This window comes from Erpetoichthys calabaricus, chromosome 4 (assembly GCF_900747795.2).
Source record: "Erpetoichthys calabaricus chromosome 4, fErpCal1.3, whole genome shotgun sequence".
Lineage (NCBI taxonomy): Eukaryota > Metazoa > Chordata > Cladistia > Polypteriformes > Polypteridae > Erpetoichthys > Erpetoichthys calabaricus.
Genome location: NC_041397.2, coordinates 134,775,452 through 134,794,872, shown reverse-complemented (window position 1 = coordinate 134,794,872; position 19,421 = coordinate 134,775,452). Strand labels below are relative to the sequence as shown.

Sequence of the window (19,421 nt, the reverse complement as noted above, 5' to 3'; positions counted from 1 at the left end):
TTGTTTATATTCATTTCTATGTTATTGTAAATGCTCTTTATTTGTTGAAAAATAAAATTGGCAATTAACAAACTTATTATATATATATATATATATATATATATATATATATATATATATATATATATATATATACAGTATACATATATATATATATATATATATATATATATATATATATATATATATATATATATATATTGTCACAGGAACATGTCTAGCGTTGTTGCTCCTTACACTAAAGTGGATTAAGATTGAAAAAGTAAATGTTCTCATATGGTTCAAGTAAGTCTTCAAGCATATTTAAGGCATCCTTGACTGGTACAATACAATACAATACAATTTATTTTTGTATAGCCCAAAATCACACAAGAAGTGCTGCAATGGGCTTTAACAGGCCCTGCTTCTTAATAGCCCCCTAGCCTTGACTCTCTAAGAAGACAAGGAAAAACTCCCAAAAAAAAACCTTGTAGGGAAAAATGGAAGAAACCTAGGGAAAGGCAGTTCAAAGAGAGACCCCTATCCAGGTAGGTTGGGCATGCAGTGGGTGTCAAAAAGAAGGGTGTCAATACAATACAGTACAATACACAGAACAGAATAAATCCTCAATACAGTATAAAAATAAAAATTTTAGAAGTACGGAGTAGAATTTAACAAAAGATGATATCACATAATATGATTTGGATTTGTTTTGGTATCTTCACTGATTTGAGACTGGCATCAAACTAGAAGACCTTGAGTCAGAGAGCATGTCAGACTTCTAGGAATCACAGAAGATGACAGATTAAATTACTATTTAGCACAATTTAAAATCACAACAGTGTTGCAGTATGACAAAGATGCAATATTGAATAGATATTTGTGTAGGCTCTAATGTTTCACAAGCCTCTCTTCCTGTTACTTGTAGATATGATCAAGCCCTTCAGTGTTTGTGGACATTGTATGCATTCTACAGTACTTTCACCAGACAGTTCACTGGCTGTCAGTTCTTGCACACACAGAAGCCTATGACTTGCAACAGAATCAAACCAATTTGATTTTGTTGTAGATTCCATAAACCACTATAAGTGAGTTGCTGGGGATCTCACATTACACAACTGGTGATCACAGGAAAAGAATAAAAAATATCATTGAGAAAATGGTGTGCTACGATGGGAGCTTAAATCACCTCAGAATAGTGTGTAAACTTGCTAGCCTGTTACCTCTATGTGAAAGGTGTATGTCCTCCACAAGTTAATGACAAAGTCTGAATACTTATGTGTGAAGTACAGCTGAATTTTTATTGAAATTTCATTTTGTAATGTAAGCTTTGGGTAATAGATGGATAGTAAAGTGTCTGCATAGCTTTTAATTTAGCAAAAGTTGAATTGTTTCAAGGGATCTTAGTATTTTTGTTATGTGAAGTTAAATGTAAGTGAAGCATCCAATTTATCTGGATCTTTATAGTTTTTGGTGATTTAAAATTCTGTAAACAGTGATTGGGTGAAAAGCTGCAGGCTCAATGTGTTAAAGGATACAGAGTCTTAAATTAGGTTGACATATGTAATTTCTTTGTTTCAGAAAGAATCAAACAGAACTGCTGCATGTGTTGTATTATGATTGAATACTGTTGTTTCAATTACCATCCATTCATTTTTTTCAACTGGTTAATTATTTACCCGATCATAGGGAGTTGATGCCTATGTTGGAAATAACAATGCCATGTACTGCCCAGGACATGGCACTAGTCTATTGTAGGGTGAAACACTCTTACTCATATTGTACTTACTAGGACAATTCACTGTTGAATGTTAACTTAATCGCCATTTCTTTAGAATGTAGGGGGAAGCTAGAAAACCTGAAAATTAAGTATCTCAGAAAATTAGAATATTATATAAGACCAATAAAAAATAGATTTTTAATACAGAAATATTGACTTACTGAAAAGTATGTCCATGTACGCACTCAATACTTAGTTGGGGCTCCTTTGGCATGAATTACTGCATCAATGCAGCGTGGCATGGAGGCGATCAGTCTGTGGCATTGCTGAGGTGTTGTGGAAGGACACAGGTAGAAGGTGCCAGCACCACACAGACATTGTATTTGATTGCAGTACTCTGGACATGTGAGGCATCTCTTCTGTTATTATGAAAAGTTAGCATTTTTTTAAAAATTGCAATAAATCATTCAGAATGTTTTTTTCTCATTTCATGCGAAAATTAAAAGAAATAAAGAGTGTGATTAATTATCATGTCAGAATTATACAGAGTTACTTTATTTTTGGGTGAAATAAAAAAAAATCCAGACAGAGTAGTAATTTGCACAAATCTTCAGCACGTTTTTTTCCCTCCACAGAAGACAAACAGCTAAACATGATGTGTATTTTTGAATGCAGTCACATTTATTGGCTTTTTCTATGCACAATTACTAAGCAGCCAGAAACCTGGCGAATGGGTAAGAGAAGAGAATTTACAATGGAATTTTCACAATGTTTACTAAAAAATAAATACAAGACTTGAAGTGTTACACAGCTCAAAAATATACAAAGGCTTGGAATTAATGTAAACTTTGAAAACATTTTACAAAAAAAGCATCTTTGCAACAATTTAAAAAGTTCATATTTACAAATATTACAAAAATACAAAATAGATGCAAATCCATAAACCTGTAACTTTCAGCCAGAGTTAACTGGGTCTAGTACCAAAACAGTTACACTGTAACCTTCTTTTTTATTTTAATTTATTTTATTTTTACACAAGTAATTAAAACCATTATTTTGCTTACATCTGCACTCATCCAACATCCTTTGGCAAAAACATTTTTCTCTTACTTTGCAGATTCATTAAATGAAAAGTCAAACAGTCTGAAAGATAATCCTATGTGTACAACTCTCGATACAGCAAGAAAAAATTCATCTACATCAGTGCAAATGTTGTTTTTTCATTTCTTTAAATGCTGGAATGACAATTTATATATATATATATATATATATATATATATATATATATATATATATATATATATATATATATATATATATATAACCATGATGTACCCTGTTAAAAAGATGGCAGTTACAACACTCCAACTGTAATTAAGTCATTTATTCCACACAGGGAAATGGCACTGTTCAAAGTTAACACATAATCAGATCTTTCTAGAACAATTTTAGGTATGTTGGTGATGGGAGGAAGCAATAATCTTTCCTCTTTTATTGAATATCCCTCTTCTTCTTTTGGGTTTAAAATACACAATATGTTTTTAAAAAAGAAACAAAAATATAGCAGCACTGTGTTGCCCTTAAATAAAATACCTTTGTGGACAATATCATGGCTATATCAGTGCTATGTCTTTTTTAAGTAATCCAAGCCTAAGTCACTAGTGATTTTGTGAGCTTTGAAAGATTGTTTTTAAAGCACTAATATTATAAAACGACAAAGAGCTTTCTGTTGGCTGACTGAATATCAGTCTTGTCTGTGTAGACTCATCTTTTATTAACATTAAAGTATATGGTAATGAACTGTACTGTTTAGTGCCTGAAACCCATTTATAATGTATTAATTTATTTTGAGAGCAATTGAACTCTGTGAGTGCAGGCTGGGGCCAATAAAGAGTGCACTTGGCACAATCTGTTGGCGATGCGTGCACTCAGGCCGCAGTCTTCACTCTGTCCTGTTTTATTGCTTTCATGTTAACCCGGACTGCTGAGCTTATTCTTATTGGAAATTCACGTAAGGAGCATTCAGTCAAATGCCACAGCTGCAAAAACCATTGGTTGGCACTTTTAGTGGCATAAGATCCTGATTAAGCCATGAGAAAGAGAATGTTTAGCCAGGTCTACTGTATTATGTGTATTGTAATTATTATTATTGTCATCATTATATATCTCTATTATTTTAACACTTAACTGGTTGATATGTTTTCTGATATCATTTCTTTTGAACTATCTTTACTTAAATAAAGTTTTTATTTTCTTTCTGTAAATTATCTGTAAACAAAATAAGTCTCTTGATAAAATATTTGGTCTTTTAAAAATATCTTCTTTTAGTGATTTTTATAGACACCTACACAGAAGCCAAATCTAGAAGATTTACTTAACTGCTACAGCTTTTTCTTAAAATATGGAAAACAAATAAATACATCCAAACTGAAGCTGCTGATTACAATAAATGATTCTTAAAACTATTAGTACTTGCCTTAATTCTTCATAAACTCGTATTCTTTTCTTTCATTTTAGTACTGCATCTACATATGAAACGTTCCCTCTTGGTCAGTCTGTACCTGACCAGTAATAATTCTTTATTTGTTTGTAATTCATTAAACTATAACTGCAAAACAGTGTTGAATCATTAAGGATGTGGAGAAGAAAAGAATATTAAAATGGCATAATTTCAGGAACTATTACATAATTACCTTTAATTTTTAAAATGACAATTTAGCCATATAGTGAGTGTAATGTAATTGGAACATATTTTTGCATTACAATTTTGTACCCCCTCCCCCCAACCCTACATTGGATTAAGTAGTTTTAAAAATGTTACTTTATGTTCATTTTCCTATCAATTTTCAAACAATTTTATTGTCCTAAAAAATGGCAAAAGTATTATCTGCTGAAACTATGAAAGCTCTGCGTCCATGACTGTTTCTTCAAATTGTCTGAAAAATTATAATTTTATCATTTGCCACAGCCTTCAGTTAATTAGAAGGAATGATAGAGATACTACTTGTGCGGGATTACCACTTTTATTTGTCCTTACCATATATCTCACTTTCCGAAGGCAAGCACACATAATCCTTAAGAGTACCTTCTCCCCTCCATTCTGTTCTCACCATACTGGGACTTTCAAATAACCTCTCCAAATTTTCACTACGTACTTAAATCACAGTCTAATTAACATCCCCAAATTAATTCAACTTTCTGCTTCCACTATACTGTAATTGAAAAACAGCAACAAAAAAAGATTGTCCAGTTTTATTCACTTAACAGATAATCCCACTCCAATTTACATTAGAAAAAAATGCTACCAAAAATTTTTGTACAGCTACTTACTATGCCGGTCATATAAATTCAAGTGATCGAAAACAAGAGTTCCTTAATTCATGATATTAGTTAACACTTTAAGTAGTGGTTTTCTGAAATCTCAATTTGTTTTTTATTGCATACTTTCCATAAAAGTTCTTGAAAGTTAACAACCAGCAGAGCCACATTTTTGTTTTCCGGTGCAGATGATGGCATCAATGAATGGTGCATCTATGTGCTTCACAGCTTATCCTCCCTTAAACTTGCACAGTGTCGTTTCTACAAATTAGTTTGGATTCTCTGAGTTTTTTTTTTTCTGTAATTATGCCCCTCTCATAAAATGGCATCAACCAGACAACCACTAAAACTAATTAACAGTGTTTACTATTGCAATGGTATTCACAGAATACATCATAGTTCATGTAGTCTCTATTACCCCACCCATGTAAATGTAACAAGATACAGTAAGTCAAGTAATAATTTGCAGCAGTAAATTTCCGCACTTAAAAGTTAATTCTATTTTGTATTCTCAAGATGAGATAGGATTTAAACCTCTAAGGAGAAACATACAACTTTCAGCTTTTAAAATGCAAAAAGGTTCCACAGCCTGTTTTGTACCGTGCAATAGCGTCCGACAGGACAGAACCAGCTAAACCACGCGAGTCGACTTTAATGAGTGCAACTGAGGTTCTTCTTGCCTGCAAGTCTTCTTGTCCTCTCTTCACTTCCAATAAAGTAATGGCAAGCAATTACTCAAAGAGTAAGTATATCAAGTGCAAAGATATGTTCAAAGTGATCACCCCCACCCTCCCTGCTTTAAATTGACTCCAGAGCTCTGAAAGCCTCCTTTTTCCACCCCCCGTTATCATTAATTCTATGCAAATGCTTCATCGTGCAGATATGGGGACCTGGGTTTTACGAAACAAATGTCAACTGTGTTCTTTTCAGTACATACTTTCAGAAGGCTACCTGGTTCTGTTTAAAATACTTAGTATGGCTCCCTTTCAATTCAAACATTTTCTGTGCTATAAAAAATAGAACATATGCTGTTAGCAAAAGGGGTGTGCCCTCTCTACCAGTGTTTAGTCTGCAAAATGTTATCTTTTTTTTAAATATTTGATTTATTATAACATTTATACAGAAATAGCATTGTAGATTGTGACTAGAATTTAAAATAGTTGGAAAACGATGCATTTAATGCTTTCCATAGTGAAATTCGTCATTTTATATAAAACAAAAAACATATTGCCAGTTGTTTCCAACTTAAAGTTTAAAAAAGACGTTTTTTTCCATTTTCTTCCATTAGTGTCAAGCACTCAAGTAGTACAACCTGCAAAATGAGAGGAATTTTTGTAATGCACATTTTCAAATATTTTGTAGGTAGTCATATTTCTGTGGAATCCCCTTCTTTCACAGGTGCCTAATTTATTTTCTAGGAGGAGCTCTGAGAGGACCGGTCATCATGAGGACTACCATCTGAATTTTCAGTTTCTCCTTCGGAGATGGCCTGCATTGGTGTAGTATACAGGCGGCTGCGCATGCTGTAGCGACTGCTGTTTGCAGCAGGGGGGATCCGAGACCGACCTTGCCTAGAGGAAGCAGACATTGAGAATGTTTTGGGGGAGAACACTTCTGCATTTACTTTAGGAGAGGCACTGGCAGCTGCAGAGACAGAGGGAGTGACAGGCTGCTCGACTGCACAGAGTGACTGTGGGAAAGCAGAATAGTCTTCTAGATACTTGGGAGAGTCTGCTGTGAGATCACCAGGGGATTTAGGAGAGATGGGGCTTTTCAGGATCTCTGTGGCTGACATCCTGTAACTGGAATCTGTGCGGCTGCCCTTCTTCAGAAGCAGCAGTTTGAACTCCTCATTCGAGGTGCTTGACTTTTTGGCACTCCTGTATATGGGTCCTGGGGTCCTCTGAGACCCAGTGGGTGTCCCAGGGGTGCTGGCAGATGTAGCACTCAGACGATTTCGCACTGATAGATCTCCCGAATCCTTTCTTCCCAGAACTTTTCTTTTAGATCTGTAAAAGTAAAACGGGCAAGGTCAATTTCAAGTTTATTGTAATGTATACCTAACACAACATTTTCAAAACCACTAAATCCAACTCAGGGTTTGTAGTGGGGCACAGCCTATCCTTGCAGCACTGGAGGCAAGGACGGAAACAGCCATGGACAGGGCACCAGTCTGTCTCAAATCACACACACACACACAGGGTCATGCTAGTCTAATTTTGAATTGCCAATTAACCTGGTAGGAAATCCAGATAACTGATGGGAAAAGCTATAGAGAACACGAAGACTCCATGCAGACAACATCTTATCATGTGATTTGAAATCAGAAAACTGGGTCCATGAGGTGGCAGTGCTATCCACTACACTACAGTCCACTGAATTTCTTACTTGTATGTCTCCCTCTGACTAGTGACCATAGTACAATATTACCAAAAGAAAAAAATACAAAGCAGAAGTGAAATGAAAGAAAAAAGTCAGCATTGTGGAGAAAGATTTGCCTAATTCTGATGAAAATGTATAAATCATAATTTAGAAGTATACTGATTAGACAGACTGACTCTTTAATAAGCAACAAACAACTTTAATGACAGGATCATAAAACAAATCATTGTTTTGCAATTGCTTTGGAACAGTTTCAAATGCCTATCAACCCATTTTCTGATTGTGTTTTCTTTAATTACAGGGTTGAGGAGAGCTAGTGCTTTTTCATTAACAATGATCCCTAGATGTGGTGTCAGGCAGTGCTGGGTGCAAGGCAGAAGGAGTGCTGTATTGGCCACAAGTCCATTGCAGTGGTCACTAACAATAAATTAATGTTAAGTAAGTATATCAAGTGCAAAGATAAAATTCAAAGTGATCCTTCCCAAACAGGGCTAATTTGGAATTGCCCATCACCCTGCATGCATGTCTTTGGGAATTTGGAAGAAAAAGAAGACTTATAATAAGTAATTAAATAATATTAAATAATGCTTAATCAACTTCAGGGTAACAAGGGGCCAGAAGATATCATTATTGGTCTTAAGGAATAATCAGCCCTGGCCAGTGCACCAGTTTCTCCTGAGGGAACTCACACACACACAATAACATTCACACTAAAATAGGGGCTAATTTTCAATGGTCAGGTAATCTACCTGTCTGGGGAAAAGGGGTGGGGGGGTATAGGGAGTAGGGGCGTGTGTGAAAGAACAACTTGGAGTGCCTGGAGAAAAACTCATGCAGAGTCAGAGAAGTACAGATGCCACATAACAACATCAGGGTGCAAGATTCAAAGCCACTCTCTTAACGCACTTTGGCACTGATATTAAAGAGAAGTGTATTTAATATTGAAACTTGTTTGCAGAAAGAGGAATTGTAATCTGTAACAAACTACAGAGTCATGTACTTTAAAAAAATTTCTGTATGGGATCTTGGGACAACTTTGCTATTAGTTAAACAAAGGAACTCGATGGATGGACTGAAAGGTCTCCTCCAATTTTATATTCTTAAAAGGGCCAGGTCTGTATAACAGTTCTTGCTGCTGGATTCCTGATTATTTGTGTCTGAGTCTAGGTATTTGTCTTTCTGTGAAGTACCTGATGTTTTCTTTCATGAATGAATTTACTAAATTGTGCTCAACAAAATAATTAGACACTAGTTATGTTTAAAATAATTCTTTGAAAAGCAAATGCTGCACTGAAAAGGAATTCTTATACATAAACATATTTTTACAGTGTATTTAGACAACTGACATGTTATTTTTAATAGCTAGTAATCAAATCATATGTCAGACAGGATAAATGATTGGACAGGTTCCCACATTGAACAATGGCAGATACTGAACCTACCGTGTAAAGACTGAAGTGTGACTTGGGAAAACCAAAAGGTCTAATAAAACAAGGGATTCATTTATAAGCAGGAATTATATCCAAATTAACATGTAGCTATCATGAAAATCACTATCATGAATCATCACAGCACCTCTTCATAAGCACCCTAGACCTTGGAAAAAAACATTCTTTCATAGTTTTAAACCTACCTGTGAATCATGGCAAAAAGGTCCTCTGTAGTGCGTAGCTTGTTAGGAGATACAAAAACATTATCACTATCCACCTTTGCATCTTCACTCAAAGGAGAAAGCGAGCTGTCACTTGGAGAAGATTCTAGGAAACAGAAAAGGGTTGTTTTTAACAAGACTACCATTTAACACAGTTTTGCTACTTTAATTTGAAAGTATAAACCTTGAACATTACATCATGCATTGTAGATGTACTGTTGGACTTATACTGTACTTCCTAATTTGCAAAGTAATTCATATGTCATTGTGTAGTTTGAGACTTAATGTATTGTAGATTTTTTGTTTGTTTTGTGAAGATTCATAGTGAAGAGAACAATATAAAATAACTCTTTGTTAGCTTTTATTGAAATATTTTCACAAATAAATAAATATCCCTAGAAATTACTACATTTCTAATTCAAATTTATGCTGTTGAATATAAATGTACCAAAACCCATCGATTTTCCATATCCTTTTTCCCATTACAGGCACAGAGAGAGTGAGGCTTTGTTGCAGCAGCTTCGGTCACAAGATGTTAGTCCATTACAAGGCCCACTAATGCATACTACCATACTTCCTCATACAGTACCAATTTTCAAGTAATCTAATATGCAAAGTTTCCAGGAAAAATGTGCTTTGATACAAGTAGAATAGGAAACTTTCCACTTTCTTACAGATGTTGACTTGCCTAGGGATGGACCCCAGGTCTCTGGGGCAGTAAGACAGTAGTGCTGATCACTGTGCCAACATACTGCACGGCATGTGGCTGATTGTGTGATAATAAATCATACTTAAAAATTCAAATGGAATACACATTCACATTACCATTTGTTCAAAAAATAAATGTGTCTATATACTGTATATAGAGAAGGCATGCCTTTAAAATGCTCTATTAGCATAATTATTTCCTTAAAAATGAAATAAGGGTAAAGGGGAAAAAATAAAGATGTCATCTTCTACTTGCAAAGTGAAAATGCTTTATCAGTGTCAATTAGAATTATACTAGTAGTTTGGCAGAAAAATGCATATGCTGTTTGTTGATTTTTGTAAAATATCCTGAAAAAGTCCTAAATAAACACATAAGAATGAGCAGGATATGTTTATTTATGTTTGACATTTATGACAAATAAACAATTATGACGAAGTATAGCAATAAACCAGTCTTCATCTTATACGGTGCCTTTCATAGCACATTTGTGTACAAAGGAGAATGTTTTATTAGAGTAACTTCCAGAAGGTCTATATCAGCTTGTTCTTACAAAAGAAAACAAAAGGTGAAAGATAATTCATGTGGGGAAAAAAGGGGAGAACATTAGAAATTTTACATTTTGACTGCTATGATACACCTAATGACCGTTCAGCATCTGGAAAACTGACATCTCATTGATTTCAAATAACTGTAATTAGAATCACACTCAAAGTGTGCAGGACAGTAAGTATTTAAATATGACAAGTGGTGCTGCATAGAGAGCAAAATCACATTACTTCACCATGCACAACAAATTTGAAAATAACATAAAATTAGTTGCACTAAATACATAGACATAACAAATGTGACAGCATGGAGTGGTTTAATCAGATAAATAAAGTCGTGAACTGAACTTGCCATCATTTTAGCTATTTGAGACCCACTAAATATTTCACAGTTACCCACAAAATGTAAAAACATTTAATACTAAAAGTCATAGTTATCATAATGAAACGTTGCTGTTTTATTCACTGGTAATACCATACTTTCTTGTTTGTATTGATAAATGAGAAATGTATGTGTAAAAAACTGCAGTTTACTCACAAATTGGTGCATATATAGTAACCTCTTTGTAAAATGAGGCCCAGGACATAAGTGAAAAAAGCAGATAGGAAAATAAACAGCTGTAATTACAAAAATATTACATTTTTAAGGGGTTTTGAGTATGATAGATATTAATGTTTGTGAACCTATCTAGTTTCAACACCTGTATTTCTTGGGAGTTACAGCCTATTTAATTTTTACACTGTTTACATGCTGTAAGTATGCCATTATCAGCTCTTTTTATCCATCCATTTTCCAACCCGCTGAATCCGAACACAGGGTCACGGGGGTCTGCTGGAGCTAATCCCAGCCAACACAGGGCACAAGGCAGGAACCAATCCCGGGCAGGGTGCCAACCCACCGCAGGACACACACAAACACACCCACACACCAAGCACACACTAGGGCCAATTTAGAATCGCCAATCCACCTAACCGCATGTCTTTGGACTGTGGGAGGAAACCGGAGCGCCCGGAGGAAACCCACGCAGACACGGGGAGAACATGCAAACTCCACGCAGGGAGGACCCGGGAAGCGAACCCAGGTCCCCAGGTCTCCCAACTGCGAGGTAGCAGCGCTACCAACTGCGCCACCGTGCCGCCCGCTCTTTTTATGATAATGTTATAATAGTATAATTGTTTGTACCAACATAGTGTAAAGTAGATACATGTGTTAATTTATATAATAACATAACATTCTCCAACCCACATAATAAAATTCAGGGTTATAAAGAGGCCAGAGACTGTGCCTGCTAATTTATGTATTGCTATACATATTAGCACATGATTTTTATTTATCTAACAGATGTATTACATGTATATTTAAGGGCCAAACCTTACTAAGTAAAAAGTGATTTTAGACCAATATATATTGTAGTTACAAATTTGCTTTTTTAACTTGCTCTATGACCAAAATAGAGCTACAGAAGGTTAAAAGAATTTCTGGCTTGCCTTTCATATGTCAGTTGTCAAATGAGGTAGTGCTGCCAGAATAGAAGGATAAAAACAAAATGGAGACATGTAAAACATATTAAAATACTGTTATCAATAATAATTAGGGCATCAGAGACTCAGGGTCTCATTAAAAACACTCTGAGCGGATTTGAAAGTGAAAATATGTGTACAGCAAAAAACAGAAAAATGTTTACGGTAAAAAAAATGGATTTATGAAGCCTGTAGCATGCAAATTTGTAATCAATTTACCCTTTATAAATCACAATCATCTTGTAAACTTCCAAACGTGAACTTGCCTTGAACCCCGCCATGTAGCCACCCTGAAACAATCATATATGGATCATGTTATTTAATCTCACACATATGCAGTCACAGTGCTGAAGACTTTTACCAGCTGGTAAAGCAGTCTCTCATCTCACACATCAACACACCATCACTTGCATTTTATTTGCATGTGAGGAGTCCCGTGGTGCCAGCCTTCACTTACAGCAGCAAGTCATCTGCCAATGCTACTTGCCTCAAATTAAATAAATAATGGTTTGACCAAGGTCACCAAGCCACATCATTTGTCAATCTTATTTTGGCATTGCAGGTGACTTGTGTGTTAATGGAATTTAACTTTTCACAGTTAACAAAAGCAGTGTCATTCTTGATAGGTGCTCTCATTGAGTGTTATCAATTGGCCCAATTACGTTAGGAAGGCTCAATGTCACTCGGGAGTCTAAATCATCTCATAAGCCAGTCATCATCATAGGCCAGAAAAATCCTGCTGGTCCCTAAAAGCTCATAAATGGCCATTTGCATAGTTTCAAAGCAGCACAAGACAAGCAATATTGTGTTAAACCATTGGGTTAAGAACAGGCTATAGGGCATGATGTTTAGAGCTTTCTGTACACAAGGAGTGAATTATGCCTGTGTTTGTACTATCTTTTGGTTTCTAATCCTAAGAAGTGACAACAGGAAGCCTAAACTGATGAAAAAAAACAATTCTTTAGTGCAAAACACTGCATTGGCCCTCCTAAAAGTCTATTAAAAAAGTGTATATATGTCATTACTCATCAACATTAAGGTTTAATATTTGTGTCACATCAGTATACATTATAATAACGGCCTAGTGATATGAATAATTCTATACATGAGTTGTCATTTAGCTGGTTTGACTGCATTTCCCAGCATGATCAAGGATGTTGTTATTTCCCCCTTTTCTTTAAAATGATGCATATGGATGGGTCAGAGTTGTTGTTGTAAATATACGCCAGTTCTCCTGTCAAGTTTTATTTTATGAAGTTCAACTTTTGCAGGGAAAGTTGTGTATGCAAATTTTGGACCTTTATTTGTGCATACACAAGTTTTATAAATCTGAACCCCAATTTCAATTTTCGCTTCAGCCACTGTCTGTGTGGAATTTGCATGTTTCGACTGTTTCTGTGACTTTTCTCTCGATTCACGATTCACTGGTTTCCTTCTGCATCCCAAAATGTTCGGTTGGTTGGTTTCTCTAAATTGGTTTATTGACAATGTCTTCATGATTGTGCTCTGTGATAGACCCGTGTCCCTCCTTAGGTTGATTGCTGTTTATAATTCCTGTGCTAGCCTCATTTAAACCCAGGATTGGAAAATGTTGGTTAAAGGAAATGATGGATAAATGTACAGTATTATGATCTGGCGACAGCTGAGACCTGACTTTTTATTTTTGAAGCACCTTTAGTACTGTATATTAGTTATTTTCTTGTTTTTAAACTATAGCTGAAATCATGAGTCAGTATAGGCACACATGTAAATGTGCCCAGTGATGAGCTGTTCTCCCATTCAGAGTTAGTTTTTATCTTGCTCCTGGCACTGTTGGGATAGGCTTCTTCTCGCTATTGCACAGCAATTTACTGCAGCAATTATTACAGCAATTGCTGATATTGAAAAATTGATAAATGGATAGAGGCTGACATGAATGTACATTTTTATCTTAATTTTGTGTCAGGATCTGATGAAATCTTTTTTTTTTCATTTTTTAGTTTCTTTCTGACTAGGGGGCTCCGCCCCCTGCTCGCTTCGCTCGCCAACCCCTGGTGTTGGGAATGACAAAGAGCGTGATGTATGAATGAGATATAGAATAGTGTGACGGTGTAGATGATGCAAATAGAAAGCAAACAATAAAGTGTGTGGCACAGTGTAAAGGTTTATTGGAAAATTTCTTTGTACACGCCGTTTAAGTGTACAAGGTAATTCCAGGTCAGAACTTGTAAGGTCAATGAAGATGGTCATTATCGTGATCAGAGTCAACTTTGTCAGAGCTTAGAAAGAGTTGTGTCTCTCCAGGAAGTAATGGAATGACTTGGGTATTTATGTTTTCCACATTAATATTTTTTGGACATAATATAGTGTGTTGCGTTAAAAGGGGCATTTGGTCTAATGAGATTGCTGTTCCAAATCTCTCTGTAACTAAGTCGTCGCAGATAAAGGCTTGAGGAATTGTAATAATATGTGGCTGAAGTCCATCTGTATTGGTGAGTGTACCATCTCTCAGTTGTAATAAGCAATTGTTATGATCTGGTTCTGGACATCGTATCTTTTTTACTAACTGTATCTTTTGAAAGCAATGCCAATTGTCTGCGTATTTTAAGGTGCACTGAACAATAGCTGAGTGCATGGCATCTGGAAGAATAGCTAATCACTGTTTAAAATCTCCTCCTAATAAAAGTACCTTTCCTCCAAATCGAATATTATTATTCATAAACGTTTGTAGAAGTTTATGAATGGTGTTGAGTAAGTGACTTCATGCCATTGTACATTCATCAATAAACAACATTTTTTGAAGACGGATGTCACGTGCAGTGCCACCGTTAATGTTCATAGTGGATACCGATTTGTAGGATCTAATGCAGTTGATAAAGATTTCACTTTCAGGTACATCGTCAGTTAGAATCTTCTGTAGATATTCAGTATATGAATGTAAAGAAGGCAGTCTAATTTGACCCTTTTGACAACAACGTCTAAATGTATTACTTGTATTGCCAGTTGTTTCTTCAGGGAAGTGAACTGAATGACAATGATTGCAAATGACATTCATTAATCCGAATGAATTTTCCCGGTGTATGTTTTGCTTGTGCCGTTTGAGAGGCGCGTTGTTGCATATGTAGTATTTGGGACGTGTTGTTTTGGAGCTGTAATTGATTTGCCTGTGCTGTGTGAGACGCCCGTTGTAGCCTTCCTTGCCGTTAACGTATGTCTGAGACGGGAGGTGTTTCGTTTTGAATCCGTGCCTGTTGCGATGCAGCACTTTGATTGATAGTTTGCGTCATGTGGATCCAGGATGTAGATTTGTGCATATTTGCGTTGTTGATTTGTTTCAGGGTGCACTGTTCCAATGCGATGCAGTATTTGTGCACATATGGGAAAGCAGTATGGGCCATTGCCTTTTGGTGGCCTGATATTTACTAAAAGCAAATGAACTATTGTAGGATCTAACGCAGTTCATAAAGTTTTTACTTTTAGGTACATCGTTAGTTAGAAGCTTTAGTTGAGCTTTGCATTTTTGGAGTCGAGACATTTTTTCTTTTAGAAATATGGATAAGTAATAAGAAGTATTGCACTCACTGTTAATATGGAGACTTTTCTGCGGTTGAACGGTTAATAGTGCCTTATTGTAATGAGATCCACCTATGCTGCATAGCCGTCTATTTTGTTGTTTCTTTCGTGTTCGTGTGTTTGTTCCTGTTATCCTTTCCTTTTCGTTTTGTACCCGTGACCGTGTATTCATGACTTGTTTCTTTCTCAGCATGCGAAATATGGATAACTAATAAGGAGGATCGCAGTCACTGTTAATATGTTTCCTTTTCTGCAGTTGAACGGTTAATAGTGCTTTATTGTAAGGAGATACACCAATGCTGACACCTATGCTGTCTAGTGTGAAGGTGTTGATGTTCACTTTAGAATATGTGGCTTTGGGTGTCACTTCTTATGGATGTGTGTGTGTGTGTGTGGGGGGGGGTTGAGGATTGTTGTCGCGCGAGCGTCTTCTTTCTTTTTGTGTTCCTGTGTCTTGTTGAATCCCCCTCTTTGTGTGTGTCCCGTCCCTCGCTTGAAGGGTCTGTGGGGTGGTTTTGTGTTCTTTTTTTTGTGTTCCATGGGCTTGTTGAATCCCCCTCTTGGTGTGTGTCCCGTCTGGTGCCTGTAGGGGGGGGGGGTGCCTTGCTGTTGTGCGCGAGCCTCTTTTTTTTTTTTTTTTTTTTTCGGGTCTAGTTTCGTGTGCAATGTGTTTCGTGCTTTTCCTGCGTTTGACTTTGCGCCTCATTTCTCCTTTTTGTATGTGCTCACTCCTTTATTCTGTGGTCTTGTCCGCCACTCGTGGCCCCTCATCCGCCTTTGTCGCCCTCTTTTCTCCGCCTTTCTCCGACTCTCGCGGACTCTTTTTGCGCCTGCGCCTCTCGCGGCCCCTCATCCGCCTCTCTCGCCCTCTTTTGTCCGCCTTTCTCGGCTCCTCAGCCGACTCTCGCGGATTCTTTTTGCGCCTGCGCAGTACGTCTTTTTGCAGCTACGGCCCATGGCCGGATGTGCCTGCGTCCATCATCCGGTTTAGCATTCTCGGTTAGTAATATGGATATGCCATCTGTTTCATGGTCTCCCTCTCTCTTTTTAAATCTGTTTAATTCCTTTAATGAACTGCTGCTATACCATGTTACTTCTATAATTAAATTATACAATATAGTTTTCCCCACTTTAATACTGGACGTCTCATCTTTCATCCCGTGCTTCCACGCCATAAATGGAATATTATAAATCAGAATTAGAATTTATAAAATCTGTGGCCTGAAAGCTGTGTATTGAGAAAAGAATGGCTGTATCAAGGAAAGCTGCCATGTCCTGTCGTATAACTGAATAGATCCCCACTGCGTAAACGTTACTCTTTATTGTTTCAGGTAATGCAACATGTCTTTAGGTATTGTAATGACCAGGCTCGTGCGTAGTTTTTCCAAATGAACAACATATGAGCTAGCAATGTAACAAAAAACAGGTTTATTAGAATAATCTTTAAAGGATAGGTGTGCCATCTGGAATAATCAACAAAAAAGGTAGTGAATAATGGTCTGTTGATATTCCAAATGCCTTTAAAACATAGTAAAGATAGATGCCTAGTATAGTCCAAGTTAAAGGGAAACGTAAAACATATCACCAAAGGGAAACCAGGTCTGGGCAGATTTTAGAAAATGCAATCCTAAACAGGTATATTCCTTATACTAGCCGACGCCTGCCGTAGCATATGGCGGTGTAAGAATAGGAACGGAAAACGGTGTGAAAGGAATTCAGAAATCAAGAAGAAATAAATACTTCTTGAAAGACGCAGTGTGCATGTAGAATTTCCGGCCAAGCAGGATTACATGTGAAAGTGATAAATAAATGAGGCTTTCCGAATTTACGTACTCTGGCCATGGCATCCTGATAGTTTTGTTGCATGTATATTGGACTTCCTGGAAATGTGGACGGTAATATGATCATTTTGCCTACACGTACGTTGTTATTTTCAGCATTTGCTTGCAATGCGTCTAATAGTCCTTTGTATTGTTCAACACGCAGATCTTGTTGATGTAATCTGAGATAGTTGAGACGCGCGCCCTCTGTTTTAACATACGCATCTACGACGTACTGTTGGAATAGTTTGCCGCTGGAATGCAAAATACTAAATGTATTCCTCATTGCTAATCTGTACATGTAAAATTGGCATTGAGTAAGCCTGATTCGCTTGGTGGTTCTTTTATCAGAAAAATGTTGTAAATCTTTGTGCCAGCCAATGTCTCCGTAAGGGAATAAAAGTGGGTTAACCATAGGATCACAATTCATATTGAGCGTGGAAATCTGTTTACAGGAGTTGCCTATGGGATAGATGCAAATGTCCCTTTCGACAGGCGGATCACCATCTTCTCTGACGAAAATCGCTGCAACATCGGTGTGACATGTCGGGGCATTGTATCATCGTAAATCCTGCCTAGGGTTTTCCTTGAAAACCATTCGTACAGATGCTGTTGGATTGAACTGAGTGATTTCATGCATGTGTTTGTATGATTTAGCGAAGGGGTTGATGGTTCTGAGCATGGAATCTAGCTGGAGAAGTAAATTTTCGCTGCATGCAGAGTTTGCTTTATTTTGTAAGCGTACTTCAGTAGCTTGTGCTGTGTCAAAAACATACAAATGTCCATATCCTAGAGAGGTAGAAGTGTTAGCGTATAGTGGAGAGATTTGGTGATAAATTTTCCAGTGTATTTTAAAACAGTATGGTCCGTGACCAGGAGGTTGAGTTATCTGTGCACCCATGGAAGCAAACGCTAGAGAAGAGTTGTATTCTCGAATGTGTTCACGATAATTTTTAGCTTCTGATGTTTGCTGTGTAAGAAGCTGTTGTAAAGGCACAGGTGGCTCCCGCAAAGGTGGTAAAGCTACTTTACCATTGTGGCAGCACCTCGGGTACTTGTTGGATGTATTACGCTCAGCAGGCCAGTATAGTGCATGACATGGAAGAGGACGAATAGGAATCGAGAAATGCCATGTCGGCTGCATGTGGGCGGGACCGGTTTTGAAGTGGAAGCAGGATGAACCAGAAGAGAAATATATAAGAGATTCTTTTTTGAACTATTTGTTGCAGGTCTTGTACAAATTAAAGGTGAATATATTCTTTGAAGACTGACTATTTTTGCAGCATTTGATATGATTTGTGGTTTCTGCTTTATTTGTAAGACTGTTTATTAACCAAGACTCTATAGTAGTTAAGGTGAGCATGTTTGGAAATGTAGGTATATTAGGATGAGCAAGATCTTTAAATTGTACGTTAGGTAAGAACTGTTTCTACAGCCAATTGTATTTCACACAGAGGAGTTCACATGACAAAGCCATGTCTTTGATATGTACATCTGTAGAAGTTTTAGTGCCATGCTAATACAGAAAACAAAAGCCTAGATGTTTCAATCAAGGGGAAAACATACATAGTATTTAGCTTTTAACACTACAACCCACAGTTTGGGTGTAAACTTCAAATGCTTTACTAAATTAATTTTTGCTATAACTGTGACAGTTTGTGCATAGAAGTGTTTACAACAGAGCCTTCACATGGGGGAGATACTTGTTTTCTTTCCATTATGACCTACATGTACTGGCTCAGAGGAGTATAGTTTCTGTTGGAATCCCATCAACTGTATATTCGCTACTTAACAAGGCAGCTCTTAGTTTAGCAATTCCATATTCTTTTCTGTTTTAGGCATCTAGAAAAGTGATTTCCACAGACAAATACATTTCTTGTTTCATTTAAGTGAAGATGTAACTCTGAATTCATTAAAAGGATTAAGCTGTATATGCTTTGATACATTAAAAGAGGTATAAGACTTTTTCAATAATATAAATTAATTTCATTAATTCATTTGACTGGTTACAGGTTTATATTAGACCAACTGGAAAGATAAGACTTTGTATGAGACTATTGCACTCAAATCATCAGGTTTCAATTCATACAAACATGCACAAGTGCAACCTTTTTATCCTATGACATAGTAAAAGACAAGAATGTCATCTTCAGTGTCTGCTTTTAATCATAACATGAAGGAGAAATTCAGGAAAAAATGTTTAACATATTCAGACAGTATACTA

General features: G+C 36.5%; 1 protein-coding gene across 4 annotated transcripts in view; it reads right to left on the bottom strand.

Annotated features, from left to right (window-relative positions):
* Positions 1–2,359: 2,359 nt before the first annotated feature.
* Positions 2,360–19,421, bottom strand: part of nhsb (Nance-Horan syndrome b (congenital cataracts and dental anomalies)) — a 395,407-nt gene continuing 378,345 nt past the window's right edge. For all 4 annotated transcript variants that reach the window (XM_051927098.1, XM_028799809.2, XM_051927099.1 and 1 more), the window contains 2 exons: positions 9,033–9,156; positions 2,360–7,026 (listed from right to left, as the gene is read on the bottom strand). In XM_051927098.1, coding sequence (XP_051783058.1) covers positions 6,432–7,026; positions 9,033–9,156 — 719 coding nt within the window. In that variant the 3' untranslated portion in view covers positions 2,360–6,431. The remainder of the gene's footprint in view (positions 7,027–9,032; positions 9,157–19,421) is intronic.